The sequence below is a fragment of the Gobio gobio genome, assembly GCF_949357685.1.
Source record: "Gobio gobio genome assembly, chromosome: 23".
Lineage (NCBI taxonomy): Eukaryota > Metazoa > Chordata > Actinopteri > Cypriniformes > Gobionidae > Gobio > Gobio gobio.
Window position 1 is genome coordinate 11,845,819 of NC_137119.1, and position 27,920 is coordinate 11,873,738.

Sequence of the window (27,920 nt, forward strand, 5' to 3'; positions counted from 1 at the left end):
TATGATTTGTAACTCCACAAACAGTCATGGCACTCCTCTGCAGTAACCAAACACCAGCCCACAGCTGATCAACCGCCACAGAGCATGCTGCACTGCCAGCTGGGAGTTTTCCTGCCCAGGGCGCGAGCATTAAAGATTCCCAGCAATTCACATGGTGCAAGGTCAGACGCAGGCCACTGAAGATAACACCTCACTCTCATGACAGACACAGCAGATACAGACCTGAAGTTCTGAGAATCTCCTCCCTAATATTATGAAGCATGAACCTGGTTTCTCCAAAAAAAGGACCAACATCGTTAACATGGCTATTTTTGCAGGGATTATCTTTCTTGGGCTTACTTGGCTGTTCTTTTAAGCTTTGTTGACTCTGAATGAATCAATGATCAACTTAGCCATGGTCAATGTCTCATACTCGGTATACATTTAGGCTGTCCCAAACCTAACCTGACCAATCGTGGTGATTTCTGTGGTCGTGGCTTCTAAACAGTCCTATGTCGGTGAGAGAGGTTCAAAGACGGCCGTTGTCACGGTCTTGCTACCAAAGATTGCCTACAATCATTTTCTGACAGTGTCAGAAATGTTGCATGCTACGACCTAAATCTACTGACTAGCCAATACAAATGCAACATGAAATGGCGTATAGAGACAGAGCGACACGCGTCATAATCTGAAGACCACGCCCACCGGGGGGGAAAACAATCAAACCGTCTCCATTGACTTTGCATTGTGGGAGGCTGCCTCCTTGTCATTTCGGACTTATTACAAAAAACTGAACAATGTATAAAAGCTGATATGTGACAAAGTGAACTGCAAACAAGCTAAACAAAACCCAGAGGCAAAAACCCAGACGTTTTTATAAGCTGTTGACCCAAAAAACAAGCGTTTAAGGACAAAAAAGTGGATTCAGGCCATTGAGACAGAGCGCTACAGGTCATATTACACTGATAAGAGGGGAATGTAATCAACGACAGAAAATATCATATATAAAACGGACATTGGGATATTTTACTTAACAGTGACAAAATGTTTACTGCACACATACACATACTGAGACATACTGAGTGTCAGGATCCCAAAATTTACCCATTCATCCTGCTGAAGCGTCACTTCGTATTGCCTGTATCCACTTTTATCTTCTTAAACGCTCGTTTTTTTGGGTTGACAGCTTATAAAAAACTTATGTCTGTGTTTTTTAGCTTGTTTGCTGTACACCTTGTCACATATCAGCTTTTGTACATTGTTCTGTTTTTTTTGTTATAAGTCCGAAATGACAATGAGGCAGCCTCCCGCAATGCAAAGTCAATGGAGAGCGTTGGATTGTTTCCCCCCCGGTGTGGGCGTGGCCTAAATACGCTCTGTCTCTATCGTGACATGGTGCTAAAACTTAAAACAACTTATCTCAAGCTCCATTTGAAAAATTGGCCTGGCAAATTGGTCTCTTTTTTATGAAGCCATGACCGCATCTATTATCTCCCCTTTCGCTTCCTCTTTTTTCAGCGCACATAAAAAAAGTGAGATTCATCCTTCTCTATTTGTTTACCACTGGTGATGTTTTTATTCACCAATTCACCATTTTTATTCAAAAACATCATGGTGATGTTTTTATTCTTCTATACTAACTTGCATCATTATCTAAGCCTACGATTCAGTAGGTGTCGTCATCATACAGTCTACATACATGTCGTACCCAAGTTTATTAGATCAATGTCGTAGGACAGTGTAATGATCTTATATGCAGGCATCAGAGAAAAGCCTTAAATAAACAAGCACAGTGAATGTGAATCACAGACCGGTTAAACGTACCTCTGCTGCTATTGTCTTCATCCTGAAAGAGAGAGAAGATTAAAGAGTGTTAAAACTCAGATGTTTCAAAAACGTTCATGAAATCAAGAGCTTTGTAAGATTGAAATTATGTTCCATTTGAAGTAATCCTAGCTGCATCTAAAACCTATTTAAAGGATTAGTTCACTTCAAAATGAAAATTTCCTGTTATTTTAATCACCCCATCTCATCCAAGATGTTCATTTCTTTCTTTCTTCAGTTAAAAATAATTTTTGAGGAAGAGTTTTTTGAGGAAAACATTCAAGGATTTTTCTCCCCATCAAAGACTTCCATGGCAACCAAAATGTTGAAGGTCCAAATCAATTCAGTTTCAAAGGGCTTATACTTTTTAATATACTTTTAACCTAAATTGCTCATCTTGCGCTGTTCTGCGACGTGCCACGGATTGCGTAATCATGTCGGAAAGGTCATGCTATATGTAGGCAGAAGTACCGCCCCCGTGTTTACAAAGCGCACATGCAAAGACTAACACAAACATCCTTTAGCAAAAAAAAAAAGGTAAAACAACAATGTCGGACGATTTTGAAGTTGAAGATGGAGTGTTTTTTGGTAAAGAGCGTTTGTATTAGTCCTTGCATGTTCAGCCAGACATTCAGTCTACGTCTAGCGTGACCTTTCCAACATGATTACGTAATCCGTGGTGTGTCACAGAGCAGAGCAAGATGAGCAATTTAGGTTAAAAAGTATATACATTAGGGGTGTCGCGATATACCGGTATTGACAATAACCATGATATTCAAAACACAAAATATCGGTATAGTGTTTATTGAGTGTGTGAAAATATATCGCGAAAACCGTAATATTTTAAATGAATAGTACACATATGATAATATGACCCCGTAAATAACCCAATGGGAGCACCCGGTTGACGTCCCGAAGTACAATAGGTGGTGGTATTTCACCTTAACGCTGCCATCTTTCATAAAGCAGAAGACGCAACGTGCACAGCTGTTTTTTTGGATTCACTGAAAACGACTTGTCGCAAAAGGGGGCAAAACCATCAACCTGTTCACCCACCTCCACGCCCTTCATCCTGTGGATTTCGACCACTGTACAGAGAGTAAGTTGCAATTATTTTGCTAGTCTGCTAGTCCTGAAACGGGAAATGTTACATTAACCTGTCAACTGTTTACGCCTTTCTGTTTTGTTTTATTTACATCCCTTAAGTCTTTTAGTCAAAAAGTGTGCTCTTTCGGATAAAAACTTATGGATGTTTACTTCAAATATATTTAGAGAGGAATATGTTTGTTGTATTTTTATCCAAAGTATGGCGTTGTGAGCATTATGGTATGCTAAACTCTCACATGTAATTTGTTTAATTCATACTCGACATCGGAGGGCAGTCTCGTGCAGAAAGTCCACAAGTGACCCATAGAAGTATTCAACAAAGCATTTATCACTGTATAGCTATAAAATATGAGAATTTCTGCCTCATTCTGTGAAAATAAATGTTATTTGTATTTTGATTAGGATGTGCCATTTCTTTAGAGTATGCAATTTCTTGGAATTGGGTTCCAAATGGGGATGCAATCCTTACAGAAATTACCAATGGTTTTATTATAGTAAAAGTGTAGTAGCCATGGTTTTTTGGCTGATTGATTACCATTTATACAACCACTGTTTTACCACAAATACCATGGTTAAACTATGGTTAGAGTAGTAAAGCCATGGTTAATTTGTGGTTACCATGGTTTAACTATAATAACCACATTTTTTTGTTTTATTTGTAGTAAAACCACGGTTCATTTTCGTAAGGGAAGTTAACAGGTTAAGTGTTGTTAAAGTTTATTTATAATACTGTTGAACTTGACAGTATTTTTTTTATCTTCTGGTTGTTTCTTAGGCTGTCAAAGAAGCCAGAGAAAGCCAGAGTCTCAATTATTGTATGCAATGTGATTAATTGGCTAAAAAAGAAAGCAAAACACATACAATAAAGTATCTTTAAACAAAGTAAAGATGAAATTGACTGATAACATTGTTTTTTCCTCAAGGTTTCTATAGATATCGCGATATATATCGTTACCATGAATTCTTCTGGTCATTTTGTAAAAAATCTGATATTGTGACAGCCCTAAAATACATTTTAATTTTTTTTAGAAAATACCCGATCGTTTCGCTAGATAAGACCCTATTCCAGGAAAAATCCTGGAATGTTTTCCTTAAAAAATGTAATTTCTTTTTGACTGAAGAAAGAAAGACATGAACACCTTGGATGAGATGGGGGTGAGTAAAATATCAGGAAACTTTCATTTTGAAGTGAACTAATCCTTTAAGCATTCCCAAAAACTTTACATAATAACAAATGAATACAAAAAAAACAAAAACACAAAAACAGATTAAAACTACAAATACTGTTGCAAAGTTTAAAGTCAGTGAGACAAACAAAAATAAATCTCATTCTTCTATGTTTGTGTCATGTTTTGTTGGCATATATTTGCCAGTTGGATTAGTGTGAATTGCATGTTTGCTGACAGTAACTAATCTGTAAGGAAGCATTATCTGAAAACAGTTGATGGTACTAGCATTATCTAGATGCTTTAATACTGATAGCCAGTGATGGTGGGAAAACAGAGCTTTAATCTCTTTATGGACGAGGGGCCAATAGGCTGATGTCACTCAGATAGAGCATGAAATAAAGAATGAACATTGGACGGTATGTTAAAAGAAATGTATCGTGTCTCAAGTGATTGCTCATTCAGTGTTTCAACCGCAGAAAGATGTGAATAAAACAGCTTGTAGACAATGTCACATAACGGTGAATTTACCTCAGGAAAGACATTCAGTGACCATAAAAAATAACTAGGGAGGAACATTTTCAAAATATATCCACTACACTACATATTTAAAATATTTTTACTTAACCTTCATTATTTGAGGTATGTTTGAATAAATCTGTCATGAAAACACGTCATTATTATAGTCCCTATATATATATCTTATGCTGTTGATGCAGTGTAAACAGTGGTTTCGGTTTTCGGTTTCGTTTTTTTGGCTAAATGAAACATTTATTTTCGGTTTCGTTATTTTCGGTTTCGTTTTTTTGGCTAAATGAAACATTTATTTTCGGTTTCGTTTTTTTGGCTAAATGAAACATTTATTTTCGGTTTCGTTTTTTTGGCTAAATGAAAACTATATTTTTAGTTTCGTTTTTTTGGCGAAATTAAAACTTTATTTTCAGTTGCGTTCTTTTGGCGAAATGAAAACTTTAATTCCGATTTCAGTGTGTCAGTAAAAAAAAAATGTTGGTGCATCACTACTACCAACAGATGAGATGCAAATGTCACAAATTAACCTATTATCGTATGTGGAGGAGCAGTAACCATTTAAGCACTGATCTGCTGGAGATGGAGAAAAGAGTCTCTGAAGCTGAATTACATTCAGGAAGCAAACTGACAAAACCAGTCAACCCAATGATCTGGACCACTCTTATATACGTGTATGCTGTGAACTGACCTTGAAAGAGGACTGCACGGCTGACTCAGGCGGGTACACGATGAAGTGACGGAGCGTGAAGCCAAAGCCATGAGAGGTGCGGCGTAGGTGCAATGTTTTAGGCCCTGGCCATGAGAAGGGCTCGTCTTCAGCAGCCGGAGACAAAGCTGATGCCTCGCTGCGCTCACAACCATCCTTCTGTTTGGCCTGAGAAAGAGAACAAAATACTAATAATTAGTCATTCAGATACTATTATCCAATGGCAGTAAGTGTATTAAAGAAACAATCCACATAGAGGAAATGATGGTTATGTTTTTGGCTCAAGAGCCCTACATTCATCATATAGCTCTACAGTCAATTATTGCAGCTACCATATCAGATATTTATGAATAAACACAAACAAAAACTATTGAACACATCAAATCATATTGCCAAGGAAAAAAAAGCACATGAACATAAAGTCCCGCATAGCCAGACCTTCAGACTGACGGCAGAAGGTCTGGACTCCATCGCAGTTTTCAATGGTGAAGGACTGCCCAAGAGGACGTTTGACTGACATGTAATGCAACCAATAACAGTTCGTTTGGTTCCGCTTCATGTTTAGAGGCATGAAAATGTAAAAAGTCAATGACCCTGCAATAACAGACCGTTGTGCATCAACAAATTATTAATTCATAAACGTTGTTCAAGTTTACTGCAACAATGGTGTCACGATCACCAGTGAGAGTGCCCGTGTAGTCCACCAGAGTGCACTCCACCTCAGACTATTGCCATATCACCACAGACTACATTACCCACAATACTCACTGCCCGGACACATCATTCCACCTGTGTCTATATAAACTTGGTCAATTCTGTCAATCATTGCTAAGTCTTGTTAGTTTTATCACTGAATTTCTGAGCGTTTTCCCTGGTTTCTTGTCTCTTGGTTTTGGATTCCTTGCCTGTTCCGTGGCCTGTCTCTCCTGTCTTGTTTGCCTGATTGGACTGCTTGCCTGTGTATGACCTTTTGCCTGTTTTTGACAACGATTGTGGATTACCCATCAATAAAGCTGCATTTGGATCCTCAACCTTCATGTCTCGGAGCAGTACGTTACAAATGGAGCCACGAACTTCACATACTTTTGAAAATCCAGCATTTAGTTGATCCTGGTATGCTTTCATTGTCACAGTTATAAACACAACAGCGTTTTTCTACCACGAGGGAGTTTGGAGTCACGGCATTTGTTTCCAAGCGGACCGTTAAAGAATGCGACACACACGTCTCACGGTCATCCTGTAGAATTCAACCAACCACATGACGACTTCGAAACACCTGAAGTGTTTCCAGAAAAGTGTGCCTTATGCATCAGACTTTCAGCCAATGGCCTGTGGGTGTGACGTCTGAGGCTGAGACTAATGAGCATATTACACCCTAATAACTGCACAAATGTAAAAGGTATAGCAAACCACTTTGACCAATAGAAATTGCAATTAATAATGAATATTAATAATTGTTCTGAGAACACAGCTATCAGTTAAAAGATACCTTCATTATATAGTTTACTCTTGTCTGAATGTATGTATATTGTGTGTGAGAGTATTTGTTTACACATAAGTTATAAAAATATGAGGATACTGAAGTTTTTGCCTGTAGGACAAGAGTCACAAAAAACATTTGACATGTGAGTACAAAGCTTATAGTGATTAATGTGACAACTAGCCCCCGTCTCACCTATGATCAAGAACACTTCTGTTTTCATGATTTATAAATGGTAATGTCATTTGTTTTGCCAAATGTGCAGTATAATACCTTTGTCAGTTCAAGAAAGGTTTAAAAGAGTTTGATCTCTAGAGGGTCTTTTTTAATGTGTTTAACCCAAAACTGACATGGTAATAATCAGTTAGAGTAAAAAAGCACTTCTTTGAAGAAGCTTATGATTACACAAAGCACTCTCTGTCCCAATGCAGCAGCAAAACATTTGCCTTTTTAAAACCTGGTACATCAGCACTCACACACAGACTCTTGGTGTTCTAAATGATTTTCATAAGCACTGAACTGTATTATGATCAGGATATGCAGATAAACTGTTATGATGAGCAAACCATGAGACCCAGGACACAAGCTACCATTGAAGAAGTTCATCAAAGTTCATTGAAGCTGAAGCGGCAATAGCGTGTTAACACACAGAACTATAAAAAATGATGACTGTTCTTACTGGTCACAGTATTTACAACAGAAAAGTACTGATAAAACATTTAAGGGGGAGATCTAATGCTATTTCATGCATTCTGACTTATTTACACTGTTAAAGAGTTGGATTCTCATGCTAAACATGGCCAAATAAAAAAAACTTTCGGGTTACAGAAGCCGTCGGCAGCGCTGTCATTTTGTTTTTAGACCACGAAATCAACAATGCCACTAAAGAAGTGTGTTTTTGGTTGTGAGGGAAAGATAACCTTGTTTAGCTTCCCAAAGAATTCAGCATTAAGGGAACAGTGGATGCAGTTTGTTTTTCCGGAGCAGCAACAGAGTTATGCAAGTGTGTTTGTTTATTCCCGGCATTTGGTGACGAATGTTTTATAAACAAGGCCCGGTTCGAATCGTTTGAAAGATGGAGTGGCATCAAGTGATGCTTTATTAAAGGGGGGGGGGGTGAAATGCTGTTTCATGCATACTGAGCTTTTTACACTGTTAAAGACTTGGATTCCCATCCCATCCAAAACGTGACGTCAGATGGGGCGGAAAGTCCTTGTACAGGCCGTCCGGGCTCTTCTCCCAGAAGGGCGCGCGCACGACTAGAGCGAGAGAGCAAACGCTTTAGGGAAGCCGGCTGCGCTGCAGTCACAGGACTTCACGAAATCAACAATGTCACCAAAGAAGTGTGTTTTTGGTTGTCATGGCAAGACAATCATGTCAAATATTATAAAACTAAAGACTTTTCGGGGATATGAAAGATGCAATACCACTCTATAGGTACTCAAGATTGACATGAGATTGACTGAAAATGAGTGTTTCACCCCCCCCCCCCCCTTAACAAATTTCGGGAGGAGCACGTTCAGATAATTAAACCTAATTAAACACAAGTGGAGCACATTAAGTTAATCAATTTAATCAACGATAAGAGGTGTATATATACTGCAGATTTACCTCCTTTTCATTTAAATTTTTTAGCATTCCTCCTCCACCCTATCTCCTCACTTTGATTTAATAAACTCTTATTAGATGTCAACACAATCTATAATGGAATGCAGTCTAGTTCTAGACTATCTCTATTACAGGGGATACTCTGGGTTCGGGCCAAAATTCATAGCCCGGAGCCCTCCCCTGGACAGCATCTTTCCTCTATTTAATTTGGTGTAAGTGTGAACTCGTGAAGTGTCTTTGTTTTGTTGGCAATTGGCACGCAAGTGCCTAATGTAAACAACACAAACGTATAGTGAATCAAAAGTTATCCAGGGATCTTGCGATGATGTATTGTGTGTGTGTATGTGCTTATGACTCTTTAGCTCCGCCCACTGCACGCCTCCACAAGCTCGGCTGTTTTCGAAAAGAATCGGTACAGTGTATCGGTCTTTTATTAATCTGATAAAACTAAAGACTCTTCGGAGATATGAATGATGCAATACCACTCTATAGGTACTCAAGATTAAGAGATTGGTGTAAACTGTGTGTGTTATGACCCCTTTAAATGCATTTTTAACCTAATATCTGTATGCATTATGTATTTTTATGCTACTTAGTTTACTGCATCATTAGTTTAGCAACATGCTAACATCAGACTCAGTAAGAAGAAATCAACTTTAAGTGTGTTTTATATTAGGCATGCTGTTAGACAAGTAAAATGTTGACTTTGAAAGCAGCTGTCTATTCAGGGATGATTCGCACAGAATGTGTTTTTGCTGTTAAAAACGTGAGACACAGGCAGTGTTGCCAAATCTGCGGTTTTCCCATGAATATGGGCTACTTTTGCACCGTTGCTGTGGTTGGTTTTTAGTCCGCGGGTGTAAGTAATCTTGAGAAGTGACTTGATTTTTACCCCCCGGAACGCGGTTTTTACTGGGGAACCACCACCCCCCATCCCCAACACCCCACTAGAATGTGATTGGGCTAGATTTTGGCAGGTTTTGAATAGCAATTGGGCTGGTTTTGTTACGCAAACTTGGCAACCTTGGACACAAGTCAGTATAACGAAAAAAAAAGCAAGCTCTGGAGATGCATGAACTTCTTTTAACTTGAGCACCGTGTTTTTAGAATGCCATGTAAAACACAAGGCGCTGCAAAAGACGTTTAAATAGCACGTTTACTCTGAAAATCAATGGAAAAGTAGCACAGAAAAACTTGTGAAAGGCCCCGCCTTAGACAGCAAGGCGGCTTACTAGGGTTTGGGACAGAGCTGTTCTGTATCCAAACAGTCATTCATACGGCATCTAAAAACAATGGGTTTCTCTTAAGGGCAGAAGGTATTGAAACAGAGTATCCTGTGAATGTTTATAAAGCATCGCTGACATGATTTTACACATCTCAAATATCTGCCATGACAATGAATGACGGTCACACAGAAAATGCTCTGACTCAACCGAGACATTTCTTTCCATATGACCAATGACCAACAAATATACATGCCATACACATCACGACACAGTCAGTGTTTCTTGACACCCGTATCACTGATGTTCTTCTGGCAGGGTGAAGTGCTAATTCACATTGTAGCGACTGACTTCATTCAAATGTATGCTTGGAGAAAACGTGTGACATTTACATTATGAAATAATGGCAGTAGTATCCCGTTCCGCCACAGGGTGTTTGTCTGTGGTAGGCTCTGACAACACCACACTGACTCTGGGTCACTCTGCCTGCCAAACAGACCAGACTGTGGTCTAGCCCTGCAGGAGATGGATGTATTATAAGGGAATTGATGTATTTTAGCTTGTGGCTGGGCTCAGGTACAGACAGCTGTGAAAGTCTCTAGAGTCTGGGCTGGGCTTTTACACAACTGAGCCTGAACATGACATCACCAGAGGGAATTCAATTACTTACATTTAGTCTTGGACACAGTCCACTGCAAACTCTCACAAAGAAATGACTGAAGTATGGAAAGGCATACTAGCATACTACTAGTCCCATATTTTGTGTAGTATGCAGTCTGGATCCTGTAAATATGATGTAACATTTTTGTAAGATTTTTCAAATTTCCTTCTTTTCAATTATTTGGCCATACTGCCAAACAGTGAGACATTTTTTTTTTACAGATATCTGGATTAAAAATACAAATGCAATTAAAAATACATGCAATTTTATAAAATAGTATGTAATATACAATATAACAGGGTGTCCTGGAGTGGTGAAGTGTCTAAGTCACATCATCTAGCCACTGGCGTTCCCCAGGGCTCAGTGCTTGGACCACTTCTCTTCTCCATCTACATGTCATCATTGGGATCTGTCATCCAGAAACATGGCTTTTCCTATCACTGCTATGCCGACGACACTCAACTCTACTTCTCATTTCAACCAGATGATCCATCGGTTGGTGTTCGTATCGCTGCCTGCCTAACAGACATTTCAGCCTGGATGAAGGAACATCACCTGCAACTCAACCTTGCAAAGACAGAACTGCTTGTGGTCTCAGCCAACCCAGCACTTCATCACAATCTCTCCATTCAGCTAGGTTCATCAACCATAACTCCGTCCAGGAAAGCCAGGAACCTTGGGGTTGTGATTGATGATCAGCTAAAATTCACTGACCACATTACTGCAACATCCCGGTCCTGCAGAATTGCACTATTCAACATTAGGAAGATTAGACCCTCCCTCTCAGAGCATGCCACACAACTACTGGTACAAGCTCTTGTTCTCTCCAGACTGGACTACTGTAATGCTCTTCTAGCGGGCCTTACAGCATGCACTATCAAACCCTTGCAACTCATCCAGAATGCAGCGGCGAGGGTAGTCTTTAATGAGCCAGAGAGCGCATGTCACGCCTCTCTTCATCAGTCTGCACTGGCTACCAATAGCCGCTCACATCAAATTCAAGACATTGGTGCTCGCCTTCAAAGCAACCACTGGCTCTGCACCAATATACCTAAACTCGCTTGTTCAGACTTACACACCCTCCAGGAACTTACGTTCTGCCAGTGAACAACGCCTTGTGATGCCATACCAGAGAGGCATGAAATCGCTCTCACTGACCTTTTCCTGGGCCGTTCCCATCTGGTGGAATGACCTGCCTATCTCAATTCATGCGGCCGAGTCTGTAGCCATCTTCAAAAAACATCTAAAGACACATCTCTTCCAGCAGCACCTGACCAATCAAGAATAGCACTTATCATTCTATTCATTTTCTGTCTGTCTAATTTATTTAAAAATAAAATAAAATCTGTTCTGTGCTTGATTAACTGAGACTTGTTACAGCACTTGCATATTTTTGCTCTATTTGCTTCTATTGCCCTCATTTGTAAGTCGCTTTGGATAAAAGCGTCTGCTAAATGACTAAATGTAAATGTAAAATGTAAATGTACTGCACAGTATGCAGTACTCTAGCATTCTGTTTTAAACATACTATAGCAAGGAGCAAATGCGTTTTCTCGGAGGAGGCAAAGGAGGCAGTGCCTACTCAAAAACGGGATGAGAAAATAATCCACAGTACAAAAATAAAACAAATATGACATTAAAACGTGTATAAAAGACTAGTTTTCTGAAGTGACACTGTCCAACAGCAGCACCATAATAATTATAATAATAATTTGTTACATTTATATAGCGCTTTTCTGGGTACTGGCTTGTCAAAGAGCTTTACATGAATCTCTTCAACCACCACAAATGGTGGAGAGGAGACAGAGTGATGAAGCCAATCAGTATATGGGGATGATTAGGAGGCCATAATGGACAGAGGCCAGGAGTTACACCCTACTCTTTCTCCAAAGGACATCTTGGGATTTTTAATGACCACATAGAGTCAGGACCTCGGTTTAACGTCTCCATCAAAGGACTGTGCTTGTCACAGTATAGTGTCCCCATCAACAAACTGGGGCGTTAGGACCCACAAAGACCACAGGTTGAGCACCCCCTGCTGGCCTCACTAACACCTCTTCCAGCAGCAACCTAGTTTTCCCAGGAGGTCTCCCATCCAGGTACTGACCAGGCTCAGCCCTGCTTAGCTTCAGTGTCTTGAGCTATAGGGTGAAATGGCTGCTGGCACCAGTAGTTAAAGTTACAGTGCGATAGAACGACTCTCTTGCCTCCTCTGAGCCCATTGAGTTCACGTTTTCGTGCACGTTTTGCATTCAAAAATCAGTCTGGGAAGTCTAATTAAAATGTAAGTAAACAACTCACCCACTGGATATTAACGCTTTATGTCACACAACTTGAAATGGTTTTAAAACATTATATGTAAGGGTTTGTTTAATGAGCAATCAGTTTGGTGAAATTAAAAGTACATCTCTGTGTCTGTGACCTTCATGATATCTGCAGTGTTTACTGAGCTTTGACTATTAAAAAGAACAGCTGAACATTGGATAACAAATAAAATATAGGTGAATTCAGGTTGAATGGGACACTTTTTGCCATTGAGATGACTGGGGAAAAGTGTCACAATCAAGCTGAATTCACCCCTATATGAAATATGCAATTTGTTACTGCATTCTTATGGTTATTATTTGAAAAAAAGATTACATTTCTTTCAAAAATAACTTAAAGTATTAAAAGCAATATTAAAATAATGCATAAATACATATTTAAAGCATGACCATAACTTAATTTGACATTATTTAAAAGTACCATTTTAAAAAAGTGTTAAGAAACATATTTATGAAAGTATACTCTTTGAACTATAAGTACTCTTATATAAGGAGAATTTTACATTACCGGCATATATATATATATATATATATATATATATATATATATATATATATATATATATATATATATACACACATACACTATCTAGATTTAAACTACACTACCAGAGAACATTTAATACAATTAAGGGCCATTCACACCGACAGATGCAGACCAATGGCGACATTCACCAGATTACAACACGTCACTTCTCTGACATTCTAATTTCGATTCAGCATATTTATGCCTAATATGCGAAAACAAGCTCCAACAAACGCCAACAGACTCAAACAGACAAAACCTGACGCAATATCTGTTGTCATCTGTCGGGGATGTGTGAATTGGCCTTAAGTGTACCAACAAAAAAATGTAGAAAGACGTGAATGTATTCTTAAGCTCAATTTTGAAACTTTCTAGCATCATTCTTTATAATTATACCACTGTGTGAAGAATTATTTTTCCTGTCTTTACTCTGCTTCACCTGCTAATGCAACCTTGACTCATACACGTGGTTTTCCAGCAACACCCACTATAACATCATAACTTTCTTCTGCCTTTCATTTTTCATTTCCCTACCATTAGCCAGTCATAGTGGCGGGCACACAACCCTGTTTCCAATGCTAAATTTAACCTGTTAAATTATACAGCTGGAAAAAGCTCTCATCTGAATGGCGGAAAGTCCAGGAGACGTGAATGAATGCCCTGTGTGAGAGTCCTTCACACCAGAAACAGCATCATACAAACCAGCCAGTCCATGAATACACACAATACCATTGGCCATTGGTCACATTCAAGAACTAATCACATAACAATCACATTTCACAACCAAGTACTTTTTTAGGGATTTAAAAAGAAGTGGTGTATGGTTGATAGGTTTCATAAACTTGGTTTGAAATCACATTCATGGGTTCTACAGCCAAAATAGTTGACAAACTTTACATAGCGCAGCTCATACATCCAAGATATTTCTCAGCCCATCTAATCTACTGCATCTTTTTTGTTTGTCAAGCAAGCAACGGGATTAAATAGACACGTTTGTATTTTTTTCTGTTTTCCTTTTATTTCCTGTTGAGAAAAAGACTACAGCAATGTGACAATCATGGGAGATCTCAACAAGGTCTCAAAATCAGATTTGACAAGTTACCAAAATATAATCCCACAATTAACCCAAACTTTTCTCATCAAATTCTTTAAAGACCAAATGATTTAGCTATATTTCTCCACTGTCAACTATCTCAACTGTGTCCTGTATTTTCATTTCTCTTATGGAATGTAAGGAGAAACATCTGAGTCAAAGCTAACAGGTAAATGAAAAAAGAAAAGGAAATCCATTTCATGAAAGTTTCCTTAGCTATGATAGAGCAACCTCTAAACAATAACTTTTCCTTGCTAAATGCTGTCATGACGAAATACACAAATATTCATATGCGTCCTGTAGTTATGGCAAGCGTGAGTCACTCTTGAGCCACAGTGGAGCTCACTGTGAACACATAAACATCTCTCTTTCTCGAACACACACTTTTCCAAAGATAAAAACATAGAAACAACTCAACCACAGCTCTGTTCTCCAGACGAAACCATCATCCACAGGGTTTGGGTTAAAAACATGAGCAAGTATCCAATCAAAATTCTGTTCAATCCCAAGGTTCATCTGTTGGGACCATTGCTTACATAGGAACAATAACTGAAACATGAAACCAGGGCACGTACACACTGTCATCTTGCAGTGAAAAATATGTTACATGTTGGCTCAATGTAGGAGACCTAACCAACCACCCTGGATGTGAATGACGCACAAAGCATTCCTGAGAGCCATCTCCTCGCCCCCCTCAGCCCCGCGTAACTCAATACACCGCTGGGAGCCTCTGCCGATGTGAAAGCCCTCCATCCCGCAGCAGCACCAGACTGTCACTATGAACTCATCTTCTCCTTTCTAGTTCTGCTGCTCTTAACCTACAGCAGATCCAGAGATCCTTACCCAAGACCGCATGCAGTTCCTCGGAGACGTCTTCTTCAATCTGCGCCAAGAGACATCCTTCTGGGCCTCCCGGAGCCCCAGTTCCACGTCCCCCCAGTATGCCCTGGCCAGGAGCTGGAACCAAAGGCAGGAAGTGTCCGATAAACAGCCGTCCACCCCTGTCAGACAATCCCAGGCACAGGTACACCCTGCTACATCCATCTGTTCTGAGCCCTCCTTCCCGGGCAGAACGCAGCCGGCACACGCCCCATTCCTCTGAGTGAGCATGGCAAAGCCTGCTGGTCCTTGCTATGGTTGCTTTCCTCTGCTGATCTTCTGATGATGTGATTCTTTCTCGCTCTTCGCAATCCCTCCCTCTCTCTCTCTTGCTCTCGCTTTCAGAGTGGGAAGGCAGAGTGCTCATGCATGAGGTTTCCATTGAGACACGGAGCACGTCGGGGAGAGAGTGAAGCAGGGAAAGAGACCGTCAGAACGCAAGCGTACCACAAGCACACACATCTGCCTCCAATGGACAAGATGGTTCTCTCTTCACACTTTCCATGTTCCTTATTTGTTTGTTCTTCATTGCTCACTGCAAAGCTACTCTACTGCCCATCTCAAATGTCTCTTGAAATAAGAGTTTCATGCAGCATGTAGACATACATTGAATCACAATGCAAAGAAAATTGACTAGTGATATGCTAAGTCTTACATTACTATTGATCAAACTTATGGTTAGTCATCTAAACCTGTAACCCTAATAATTAAAGTTTGTTTGGCATGTAACTCATCCTGCATTGTCTGTGCAAGGAGCATGAATGAAAATAGTGTGACTTACAATTTATGAAGCCACAATATCATAGAGACTTGGCGGTGGGCTGTTTTAACTTGAATTTTGTGACACTGACGCTGATTTTTCTTGTTGGTTCAAACTAGGGATGTGACGGTGAGGAAATTTTCCCACCAGTTAATTGATGTGTGACAACACCGGTAATACCGGTATCACCGGCGGAGGCATTTAAATCACTAATTCTATCTAACCGAAAGTAACATGCACACGACCGCTCTGAACTGAAAACGCGCCAGTGCGCGCACACCGTGAATGACAGCTCGTCTGTAAATGCGCGCTCTGTGAGGCCATGGGTGCGTCTCAATCAGTTCCCTAGTTCAGTAGTCAGGGCACTGATCAAGCATTGATCAGTCTATGATTGAGATGCACGCCATGAATGAATAACAGTTCGTCCGTAAAGCCTCGTTTATACTCGACGCGCCCGCACGAGCGCGAGGGTGCGCGCGGCAAAAATAAATGCGCGCAGTCAGCGTAGCGGAGGCTCGCACTGTGGAGCCAGGCGAAAGTAAACAATGCGCTCTCTGTGCGGCCGTGCACATTTAACTTTCGGTTTTGAATTAGCGCCAATTCGGCTGCGGGTTGCTTGAATTATGGGTTCATTAGTCTATTATTTTTAATGAAAAACACAACAACAAAACAAATGACAAACTTCCTTAAATAGGCGCTTTTACGTTTCGCTTTGAAACCAAATCTTCCGCGATCATCTCAGTCAGCTCCTCACTCTTAAATCTGATGAATGACTCCTGCCGCTGCCGAGACTCACGGTCGGATCCTGCTTTATTAAGCAGATACGTTCAGTTTTTATTTGTATTGTCTGTTCTCTAACTGAACTAAATTATTTTATTACTATAAAAAAATCAAAAAGACGGTGGGCTGTGCCACGGTGGGCAAGTGATGTAACCGGTGTTGAGTCTGGACACCGGTAACACCGGCAACACCGACTATCGTAGCAAGCCTAGTTCAAACATATCAGATACTTTCTCATCAATCTCATCAATGTCATTTGTGTTGTGTTGGTTGTGTTATTGAGAGGAAAGCATGCAGCACATATTTACATAGCAGGTTACCGCTGCTCAGGTATTTTGAACTTAAAGGGAAGGGATATTACAGTTCTAATACAGTATACAGTTCTAATTCTGTATGCCCTTCATTTTGTTTAGTGAAAAATTTCATGTATTTAACGAAATCCTGACATTGGCTGTTGGTCTTCTGTGCACGGCAGCCAAAATATTTTCAATGCAGTAAAAACCCTGTAAGCGTCACTTATTCCCAACCCTGAGTAACCCCAACTGTACAAGTTTTTAATGTCTCTTAGTCGGGGCGTCCACAGGGAGACGTGTTTAGCTGTATACAAAAAAACAAAAATGTTTTTATCGTATCAGCGTTTCGCTCAGATGGATCCAACGTTTTGGGAGCCTGAAACCGGTATTTTTTAAAACCGGGTCCCAGAGTGGATAAATCTGAAACCGACACCCTTGCATTTTTGTGTGTACAGCCAATCCGTATATTTTGTGAAACGGTGACGTCATCACACCACGTCTCGCGCATGCTCCAAGTCTTCTTCTCCGTTTTAGTGCATCTCTCTGGCAGAATTACTGCGCCACATACTGGTCTGACATGTATACTACATTGTTTTGAGTCGAGTTCAGTGGTTTTGTGTGTACGCAGATATTTATTGAGACGAGGGAAAAAAAGATTGGATAGGGAAAGCTCTGGCTTCGTGTGGATGTGGCCTTAGTTCTGAAACCCATTTCGGGTGTTGGTGCAAAACTGATTTGTTATGGGGTCTCTACTAATTAGCTGATACGTTGAATCAGGTGTGTTTGATTAAGGAGACAAAGGCTGCATACAAAATTGCCCCAATACCCTTAAATAGTGCACAATTTAAAGGAACAGCTATTTTGTAGTTGTAGTAGTGAGGGTTGCACAGAATTAATTTCTGCTTATTGCCAGAAGATGGCGTCCACAGATGAATCATACAGGTACAAGTTGGAGGTACTAAAGGACCAGGGTTGGGAACCACTGAGATAAAAAGTGAAAAGATAACAACATTTAACTTTTGGGTGAACTATCCCTTTAAATCAGAGCATGCTTTTCAACAAACCTCAGGGTCATCATGTCTAATACAGTAGTAGAGCATCTCTCTGTTCATCATCTCCTTTAGTGTTATGAAAGATGAGCACACAGTGGCATGTGGGTCGACACAGGACAAAAATGTTGTCGTCGGAGAGAGCAGAGAGTGACTAGCGCTCTGTAGACAAGTTTGTCCGTTTAGTGCTACTGTAGAAACATGATGGCGCAAAATGGCGCATGTCAATAGATCCTCATAAATACTACACACTGCAAGTGAAAGTGACGTAAGCCAAGTATGGTAACCCATAATCGTAATTTGTCCTCTGCATTTAACCCATCCAAGTAAGTGAATGGGGATTAGATGCCTTGCACAACGGCACCTCAGCCTTTTCCTGCCAGTATTGAGAATCAAACCTGCAACTTTCGGGTTACATGACTCCCCAACCAATAGGCTACGACTGCCCCAATAGACACTCCCAGAGCTGCTTTATTTTAAAGGTCCCGTTTTTCGTGTTTTTTTGAAGCTTTGATTGTGTTTACAGTGTGCAATATAACATGTGTTCATGTTTCATGTGTAAAAAAACACAGTATTTTTCACACAATTTACTTATCTGTATACCGCTGTTTTCACTGTCCTCAAAACGGCCTGAGAATTTCCTCGTTCTATGAAGTCCCTCCTTCAGAAATACGTATCGAGTTCTGATTGTGCCAGCGGTTCCCGTGTTGTGATTCGACAGCAGCTTAGCACACGTTGCCCGAGAAGGTCACGCCTCTTACCATAACGGGGAGATGAACGCACTCAAACTACAGCCCCTGAAGGCCAAACAAAGGTGATTTGACTCCGGGATGAAAATAACAGCGTCTGATGGCGACAAACGCAACCGAACCGAACCGAACGCAACACTCCCTCTTCTCCACGAGGGAGCAACAAGACCACGCCCCCTTTTTTGCGTATTCTTGTGGGCGGAGGTTAGACAACAAACTGTTCTACTGACGTAATTAAAGCAGGAAGTACCAGGATGTAGTCCAAACCGGCCGTTCGCTGTAGGCTTTGAAAGGGAACTTCTGTTAAATAAAATATCTCGCTTGGCATTGAACTTTGAGCTTTATCATTTTACAGGTATTATTTATGCTCTAACAGCAACATTACACACTAACTAAAGTTTGAAAAATGGGATCACGAAGAACAGGACCTTTAAGAATAAGGCTCCACACAGTGACCGGTCCTCTGGAGACCTCCAACAAGTGCACTGATGGACCTAAAGCATCTCAGCATTCCAACATAAAAACTCTGTTACCAAAATCACAAATAAAACATCTATATAAAGCTGCACTTCCTCCCAGAATCAATAATTCACTTCATAAATCACATGCGCAAACTCTTTCCATGTCCCACAAGCATGTTATGGGCTATTTTTTGCAAGATACACAGAGAGCTTTCAGAAATGTGAAAACAGGAAACCAATGATGGCATGCTCATCTTCATTCCTCTACACTGGCATGGCATCTCGTTACCACACACATTCCTTTAGACATACACAAGCGCTCGCTCACACTATTGCGTATGGAAAACATATCACAAAAATAACCCGTCCAGCCATCTGAGGCATCCTTGTTTGTGAGGATCATGGTGAGACGGAACTCAAAGGGGGCACTGTGTGATCCCCGCTGAATATACCAGCCCAAAAAAGAAGGCATGCTGCGGTATCGGTTGGTGTTCATCCCAATGGGTTTCGCTTCACATAAAAAAAAACATTCCAGTTCAACTACATATGCGTCTAAAAAAAGAGCGGTCATAGTTCAAAATGCACTTTAATGTGGGTGACGCCAAGAATTAAAACACATTTGAACGAGTACTGAAAGTTCCTGTCGTTTATGACACATAAGAAATCCTCAAATAAAAACATATTCCAGTTGGCTGAAGTCATAGTGTGTATTTTAATGGAGGTTATTTCATGTAAGGACGGAAGAACACCCTGCTGCCATGGAAACAAACAGGCCATCACACCGCGTTAGACTCTTGCCTTCATCTGATGTAATAAGAGATACAGTGGCCCAAATGTATTTTAAAACTAAGCCACACTTAAAAATGCCTTTGGTTTAATAGTTTAGTCACATAATATAACAGCATCCATGCATTTTTAAGTGTGGCTTAGTTTTAAAATACATTTGGGCCACTGTATCTCTTATTACATCAGATGAAGGCAAGAGTCTAACGCGGTGTGATGGCCTGTTTGTTTCCATGGACTGATCTTTCTATGATTAATTAATTATTGTGAATTATTGAACCTGTGATTTTTATTTAAAAATGCATGGATGCTGTTATATTATGTGACTAAACTATTAAACTTGAATATTTAAAGTACAAATAAAAATCACAGGTTCAATAATTCACAATAATTAATTCAACAATAATTCATCACTTACCGGTAATTATGCCTGTGTGAACACTGAATAGTCAGTCCTAAATATTGTATTTGAGAATTTTTTTTAAGTGTGAACAAGCTTCTTAGGACCACTGTATATTTCCATTCCATCAGCTACACAAGTCTTCTTCTGAGAATACGTAACCAATTTCATTTGTCTAACATTTGAAGTATTAAATTTAGTTTAATGCCTGCTACATATGGAGTCAGAATAGTCTCATTAATAATTCACGCAAAAAACAAGATGCACACATGTGTAACCAATTTCACATGCATGAAACCAAATTCACGTGCGCAAAATAAAATTATATATTCATAAATTACATTTCACAAATGCAAAACACAATTCGTAGATTTACAACTGTGCACAAAAACTTTTGAATGATTAAAATTTACACATTCATCCTGTAATGCGAATGTGCAAATCGTCATTCACGTGTGTGAATTGCCTTGGATGTGTGTGTGTGTTTTTGAGACTTTCCTGGCAGCGCAATCCTCCCTACACAGAGGAGTCGTACTCTTTAGCCAATCAGATTTAAGCTCATCAATCGACCAATCATAACCGCGTGAGGGCGGGCCCACCTGAATGTTACGTCATCAGCGTTCGACCGCAGTTAGAGATCATGGCTAAGCAGCAGAGGTATGTATGTGAAGTTTGATCGGTTCATTTCTGTGTTTACTGAACTTAGCAGTTAAGAAACTATCACTTCAACTGATCTCTGTGTGAAAATAAACATTTAGTAGTATTGATGATTTCTTATGTTTACTTCATAAAGAATTATGCATATGCACACCATACAAATGTAGGATTTTAGATTCATAAACTCCATAACAATGGTTTGAATGATGAGAGAAAGTGTATATAAATAGACGAATTAGATAAATAGATATTTTTCACGTGGTTTTTAATTTAACTATTATTTAATTAGGAAAGAGCAGTCACAACAGTGTTTGAACCTGCATGTCATGTCCACCACACATTCAACTGATAATAATTTATTTAATGAAGTGCATACATTGGAGACCATTTATATTTAATATATGCTTTGTTTTAACTTTAAGCTGCACATATATGCAGTTTTATTGTTTCAGATTTCCCAGACAGATGATGTATGAAGTTGCAGAGACCAGTACCGTTACCTTACCATTCCTACTGTAATTCTTTCAAAACACTCATGTTGCATCCCTTCATTTTGACTGTTGTTTCAACAAGAGGCTGAAAGTCATGCATTGTTACTGTATTAATGTACACACTCAATGAATAAAGCCCTGCTATGCATTATTAAATGTTCTTGTTTTATGTCAGAATTCAAAGAATCAAAGATATTTGCTACAGTTGATGTATACGGTTTATTCATTTGAAAGTTTCTGAATCCTTTGGGAATAAAACCTATATGAAATTACTTGGCCATGATTAAAGAGAGTTCACCCAAAACATTTTTTTTAATTCATTTACTCACCCTCAAGTTGTTCCAAACCTATATGAATTTCTGTTCTGCTGAACACAAAGGAAGATATTTGTAAGAATGTTTGTAACAAAGCACATCTCTGCAGCCATTGACTAACATAGCAGGGAGAAAAATACTATGTTAGTCAATGGCTGCAGAGATTTGCTTTGTTACAAACATTCTTACAAATATCTTCCTTTGTGTTCAGCAGAACAAAGAAAACTCAGTTCAGGTTTGGAACAACTTGAGGGTGAGTAAATGATGAAGAAGCACAACATGTAGTACAGAGAAATATATATATATATATATATATATATATATATATATATATATATATATATATATATATATATATATATATATATATAAATAATTGTATATAAATATATAACATTGTATATAAATATATTCTGTAGTTGTGAGATTGGCTGATTAACAGTTTGAAGCTGGGTTAGTTCTTCAGTCACAGGGTACTGGAAGCACAATGTCATTGCATGGCTGGTCAGGGATGTTGGTAGTGTTCCAGTCAGTGTCTTCTTTTATTTTAAAGTAGATAAATGTTTATCTCCAAATGATACATTTCAGTGCAATACATCAGGTGAATGTTAACAAATGAAATGTGTTCAATCTAGTGATCACTAGCCCTTTCTCTGTCAGAACACGTCAGATTTTGGTTTGATATTTAAAGCAGTCAGCACGTGCAGACAGAGGAAGAGCAGGAAGCAGGAGATGAAGTGATGGTAATATAATTTTATATAGTTTACTGAGTAATCTTAGTATGATGTTAATTGCATCTGTCTGATCAGCATAAAAATGCTTTTTTGCCAGGCAAAGTAAAATCAATGCTTCACAACATTGTCCTGTGACATTAAAAACCTTGAGATGACAATACAGCACAGAGCATGAAAGTACATGTGTACTGAATAGATTAAGACATTAATACAAATTATAAAAGAGAATAAGGAAACATGAATTTAGATGTTTGTGACTGCTATCCAGAAGTCACGCCAAAGGTGTGTAATCCTGAAAAACACAAAGGAACAATACGTGTAATAATAATTTAACACTGTATACTGTTGCACAAATGGCAAAATATCTTCATTACTAAACAATGAGTGCTCATAAAAAAAATTGTACATAGTGAAAAAATATCTCGATGAGGCCAGTACTAAGTGGGAGCTATTGGCCACCCAGATTATTGTTTTACAATCATTTGTGTGATTGTAACTGAGAGAGATGTCTGTCTCTGTACCTGCAGCTAAAATACAAAACAAGCATCATTTCTTCTTCATATGGGACATCTGATTACCACAGCAGTTGCTTACATCTGTTAATATTGAATAAACTATCACTTCAACTGATCTCTAAGTTCTTAGTTTCAGTAAACACAGAAATGAACCGATCAAACTTCACATACATACCTCTGCTGCTTAGCCATGATCTCTAACTGTGGTCGAACGCTGATGACGTAACATTCAGGTGGGCCCGCCCTCACGCGGTTATGATTGGTCGATTGATGAGCTTAAATCTGATTGGCTAAAGAGTACGACTCCTCTGTGTAGGGAGGATTGCGCTGCCAGGAAAGTCTCAAAAACACACACACACATCCAAGGCAATTCACACACGTGAATGACGATTTGCACATTCGCATTACAGGATGAATGTGTAAATTTTAAACACTCAAAAGTTTTTGTGCACAGTTGTAAATCTACGAATTGTGTTTTGCATTTGTGAAATGTAATTTATGAATATATCATTTTATTTTGCGCACGTTAATTGTTTTTTTGTGCACATGAATTTGGTTTCATGCATGTGAAATTGGTTACACATGTGTGCATCTTGTTTTTTGCGTGAATTATTAATGAGACTATTCTGACTCCATAGCTACAGACTCTGCAATCTTATAAGATCATAACAAATCACACTGTACGACATGGATCTAATAAACTTCTGTATGGTATGTAAGTGTGAACAAGACTATACGATGATGACTATTGAATCGTAGGCTAAGAAACATCATCAGCATGCGCTAGTGGTAAACAAATAGAGCAAGTTGAATTGGCAATTGTGGTTTTTATGTGCGCTGAAAAAAAGAGGAGGAAGTGAAAGAGGAGAATATGGACAAGGTCATGGCTAGGGAAAGGAAGCCAACTTGGCATGGATGTTTTACCAATGGTGCTTGAGGTAAGTAGTTTTAAGTTTTAGCACGTTGATCAAAACGGCATTTCATGCTGCTTTTTATTGGCTAGTCAGTAGACGTAGGTTGTAGCAGCAAACACACTATGAGATGATCATGCTACATTTCTGTCAGAAAAAGCAAGACTATGACAACGGCCGCCTTTGAACCTCTCTCACTGTACAACGTAGGACCACCATTTAGGAGCTACGGCCACAGAAATTGCCACGATCAGTCATCTTTTGCCTGGGACAACCCAAAATCGTACAATAGCTGCATTTCCACTGTCGGGCCAGTATGAGCCAGGGCTGGGCTTCAACAGGCTGGGCTGCGCTAATATCCTCGGACCTGTAGCACCGAGCCCAAAACCACGCTGCGTTTCTCCTCAAGCCCGAGCTGGTCCTCTTTAGACCAAGGTATTCGGTGGGCCAAAAAACCTGGCTGTTGGCCCAGAGGAAGCCCCGACCGATCAAGCTCCGGAAGTGACAGTGGAAATGCGACTGGCCCTGGCACGCACTAGCATGCCCACTTTTGGCCGACAGTGGAACCACGGCTAATGTGTACTGGGCATGAGACTTGCAGTCTTGTGTAGAGGAACACAAAAACACATTTATGTCATCATTTACTCACCCTCATGCCATTCAAAACCCTTCTGTTCATCTTTAAAACACAAGTGTATACCACATCAAATATGGTAATCGGAAGGCCACCAAATATGGTAATCGGAAGGCCACCAAATATGGTAATCGGAAGGCCACCAAATATGGTAATCGGAAAGCCAAACAAAACTGGCCAGAGGGGTTAATCTGGAGCATTTCAACAATTAAAAGGATAAAAGCATGTTTGCGCACTATTTCAAAGCTTCACAAGCATGCACTTCAAACAAACCACAATACACTGAGTATCTTTTGAAATCCAGTGCTCAAGCCTTGTGGCATCACAGGTGTGTCACTTCAATAGGCCTGTTGACCTTTCAGCGTACTGACTGACATGTCATTCCAAACCCGCTGCCTTTTTTTCTTCTGTATGGAGAAGATGATGTTCAGCAGAAGGTTCATGCTTCTCTTTTACACACAATCACACAGTGACCAGGGAGTGTACAACTCAAAAAAAGAGCAAAAAAACACCATAAAGGTTTTCAATAAAACTTCTGAAGTCTTCTCTGTTAAACTATTGGCTTGCACTTTATTTCGATAGACATTCTACTGTAACTTTGCAACTACATGTCAACTATCATTTAGAGGTTTAGTAGACTGTTAGGTTAAGGTTTGGGTTAGTAGAATAACATGAACTTGCAAAGTTCCTTAAAGTCAGTAGAATGTCTTTTGCGGGAGCATCAAAATAAAGGGTTTGCCGATATACGCTTAATGACTGGTAGATGATATGTTGTTGCAAAGTTACTTATTAGTTAGGAGAATGTCTAAAGTGGACCGTCTAAATAAAGTGTTACCAACTATTGATGTGCTCTGTAATAGATGCTAGTAGCACGAAACCGAGCCAATTTGAAAGTAAAGGTTACGGCAGAGCAGCTGACAGCTCTGAACTAGATCATCCTCAGACAGCAGTGTTTCATTAAAGCTTTTCCTGTAGCAGGTGAGCGTTCTAACCACGAAATCACTGCCTGTAAAATTAACAGCAGTTTAAACATCCCTCTGAGCTTTTGTCTGCCCGCTACCTTTTTAAACCAGTAGCAGACTTCCTCAACTATGTACTGAAAACAGGCAAAAGGCAGCAGTGTAACATTACAATATGAACTAGAGCCATATCCCTGAACTTTTGACAGCCGTAGTAATGGCTTTTCTGATCAGCTGAACATGGCAGTGGGCACAAACAAAAAAAGTACCATTAAAATACAGTGGGTGAGACCGGGGCAACAGGGAACACATTTTCTTTAAACAGCTTGTAACTCCATGTTTTTTATCAAATACATAGCTTGGACGAACTGTGAGTTGCTTCGTATCATAGTGTGTCCCATCACAGTACTTTTTTGCAACGGGGTTCCTTTGGTTTCACACTTTTTTTGTCTGATCTGTGGTCTCTTCAAGCCCTAATGTCACAGCTGAGGGCAGCTTTGCCAGAGGATTGTGGGTAAATGCATTAGCAGACTCCAGGCCAAGCAGAACATGCTGTAACCATGGCAGGACAAGAGCATTGGCGATTTTATTTGCAGTCATGTTTGGGTTTTTTCCCCTTTATTGCTAGGTAAACTAAAACCAAATTAGTGCTAAAGAGGGCGTCCTAAGGGGAAAAAGTGAGCCAGATTGTGGATTTGGACGTTCTGCGAGTTGTGGACCAAGAGCCAAACACAAACACATGGCGTTTACTTTACCTCAATTGACAACAAGTGAAAAAATATGCACAGTAAGTAGGGATGCATGATCAAAGGCTGCAAAATAATTCAATAAGTGTATGTGCTACACGTGAACAGCTCATTATCTGCCCATTTTTTCAGTGTCTCAGAGCGACTCGGCTCGCAGGATATGCTGCTCTACGCAAACTTCATCTCTGCATCTGCTCTGAGTTTGGGACATTTTAACATGCATTTGGGAATGCAACATGTGCCAACAATCTTCCCATACTTGAAATGATAAGAGCTTATGAACAAAAAAAAAGCTTAAAAGGGCTCCCTACAGTTAAATTCAAATAAACTACTATTATTATATTTTTATTAAATACTACATATATTAAATATACTTACATTTGAATAAGTAATATTTCTTATTTTGTTTTTATTTAGTAATTCTGTATATTTGTATTTAATAATAATTATATTAGTAGCAGCAATAGTAGTAGTAGAAGATCATAATCATTATTATTATTAAATACAAATATAAAATTACTAAGTAAAAACAATTACAAAATTTTGGCCTAACTGTGCAAATCACACATTTTTATCAGAAAATCAAATTTTTTCCCCAAATCTTGCAGCCCAAAAATTAAGTGAATCTTACAAAAATGTGGGTTTTATTCCACAGCAAATCAAATAAATAGCCTATAGCGTACTATAATGAGGCGGAAAAAAATATATAACTACAAAAATATATAAATAAATCGTAAAGCATATTCATATTTATTGCAAAACTAAAATGATATAACTATGATATTTAATGTTTAATTTAAATCTGAAGCTTTAGCCATACAAGTAAATCTATGCAAACCATCGAGGTTTACTTATTCAAATCCTGGAGCCTAAGATTTATTGGGCGATTATTAAGGTGGATTTGTGTGACAGAAGGAACAAGGGCGATGCTCCAAGACAAAAGGGATGGAGTGGATCGGCAGCAAGAGATTAGAGCCACAAGAAGACCACAAAGGAGCCTGAGGAACCCTAGGCATTCATACCAGAGCGAGGGAGAGGAAAGATTAAGCTCTTTTCAGGAGGCCTAAGACTCATAGAGAGGGCAAATTTAATCCGGGCAGACTGCATCTGGACTCACTGAGGTATGTCTTACAGTAACAAAAGCTTTCTTAATGGAGGCTACGGGAAGGAAAAATCACACGAGACCCTTCATATAACCCCCTTACCATGAAGTTAAGTAATATGCCAGCTTCACCCAAAAATCCCTGCCTCCTCAACTGGTGTCACTGGCACACTCCAGTATGCTACGCAGGAAGTAAGATAGCACAAACAGACGGGCCATTATGTGTAATAGTGACTCGTATTACTTAATTCAGAGAGTTAGGCAGTTGTGGGAAAGTCATTCCCAAGGGTAGAGGTATATTGTGGCATCTCTGGTCATGAGAAAAGCCATTCTAAACTGTTTGTGTGGCTGAAATGTGGCAAATAAGTAACAGTCAGTTAAGTCGGTGTTAGGTAAGCTACGTTAGCTTAGCGTTGAGCATGACTGAACTGAGAAGGTTTAGTCACACTGGTTTTCCCCATCCACATGAGGAAAA

At 39.4% G+C, this 27,920-nt stretch overlaps 1 protein-coding gene across 3 annotated transcripts in view; it reads right to left on the reverse strand.

Moving 5' to 3' along the window:
- Window positions 1-27,920, reverse strand: part of arhgap21a (Rho GTPase activating protein 21a) — a 136,351-nt gene that overhangs the window by 56,720 nt on the left and 51,711 nt on the right. For 2 of the 3 annotated variants that reach the window (XM_079806793.1, XM_079806794.1), the window contains 2 exons: window positions 5,296-5,481; window positions 1,804-1,825 (listed from right to left, as the gene is read on the reverse strand). In XM_079806793.1, the coding sequence (XP_079662919.1) occupies window positions 1,804-1,825; window positions 5,296-5,481 (208 nt within the window). Of the gene's footprint in view, window positions 1-1,803; window positions 1,826-5,295; window positions 5,482-15,071; window positions 16,721-27,920 lie in introns of those variants that run through there. The other variant, XM_079806792.1, reaches the window with a different exon arrangement.